The sequence below is a fragment of the Trypanosoma equiperdum genome (genome assembly GCF_001457755.1).
Source record: "Trypanosoma equiperdum strain OVI genome assembly, contig: ctg_1803, whole genome shotgun sequence".
In the NCBI taxonomy this organism is placed as follows: domain Eukaryota; phylum Euglenozoa; class Kinetoplastea; order Trypanosomatida; family Trypanosomatidae; genus Trypanosoma; species Trypanosoma equiperdum.
Window position 1 is genome coordinate 1182 of NW_027123842.1, and position 248 is coordinate 1429.

Sequence of the window (248 nt, forward strand, 5' to 3'; positions counted from 1 at the left end):
CATCCGTCACCAGTGTGGCTGTAAAGAGATGAACCTGTGGTGGGGCCACTGCTACGCTTTTAAGCAACCTGCTCATCCACTGCTTCGCCAGCTTTAATGCATTTTTTGGCAGATAAGCCCGATCGGAAGGTTTTACTAACCCTCTACTTAGGAGAGATAAACGCCAACGCATCATTTTAAAGAAAAACTAGTAAGAGAAAAATGGCCCCCCTAACCCCAGCCGCGTATATCATGCAGAATACAACTCT

The 248-nt window shown here is 46.4% G+C and overlaps 1 pseudogene across 1 annotated transcript in view; it reads right to left on the reverse strand.

Annotated features, from left to right (window-relative positions):
• The window catches only part of TEOVI_000884200:pseudogene, a 605-nt pseudogene that overhangs the window by 196 nt on the left and 161 nt on the right, over positions 1-248 (reverse strand). The window contains 3 exon segments of the mRNA in view: positions 1-202; positions 204-230; positions 233-248. The exon segment at positions 1-202 is cut by the window's left edge and continues 176 nt beyond it; the exon segment at positions 233-248 is cut by the window's right edge and continues 161 nt beyond it. Of these exon segments, the coding sequence occupies positions 1-202; positions 204-230; positions 233-248 (245 nt within the window).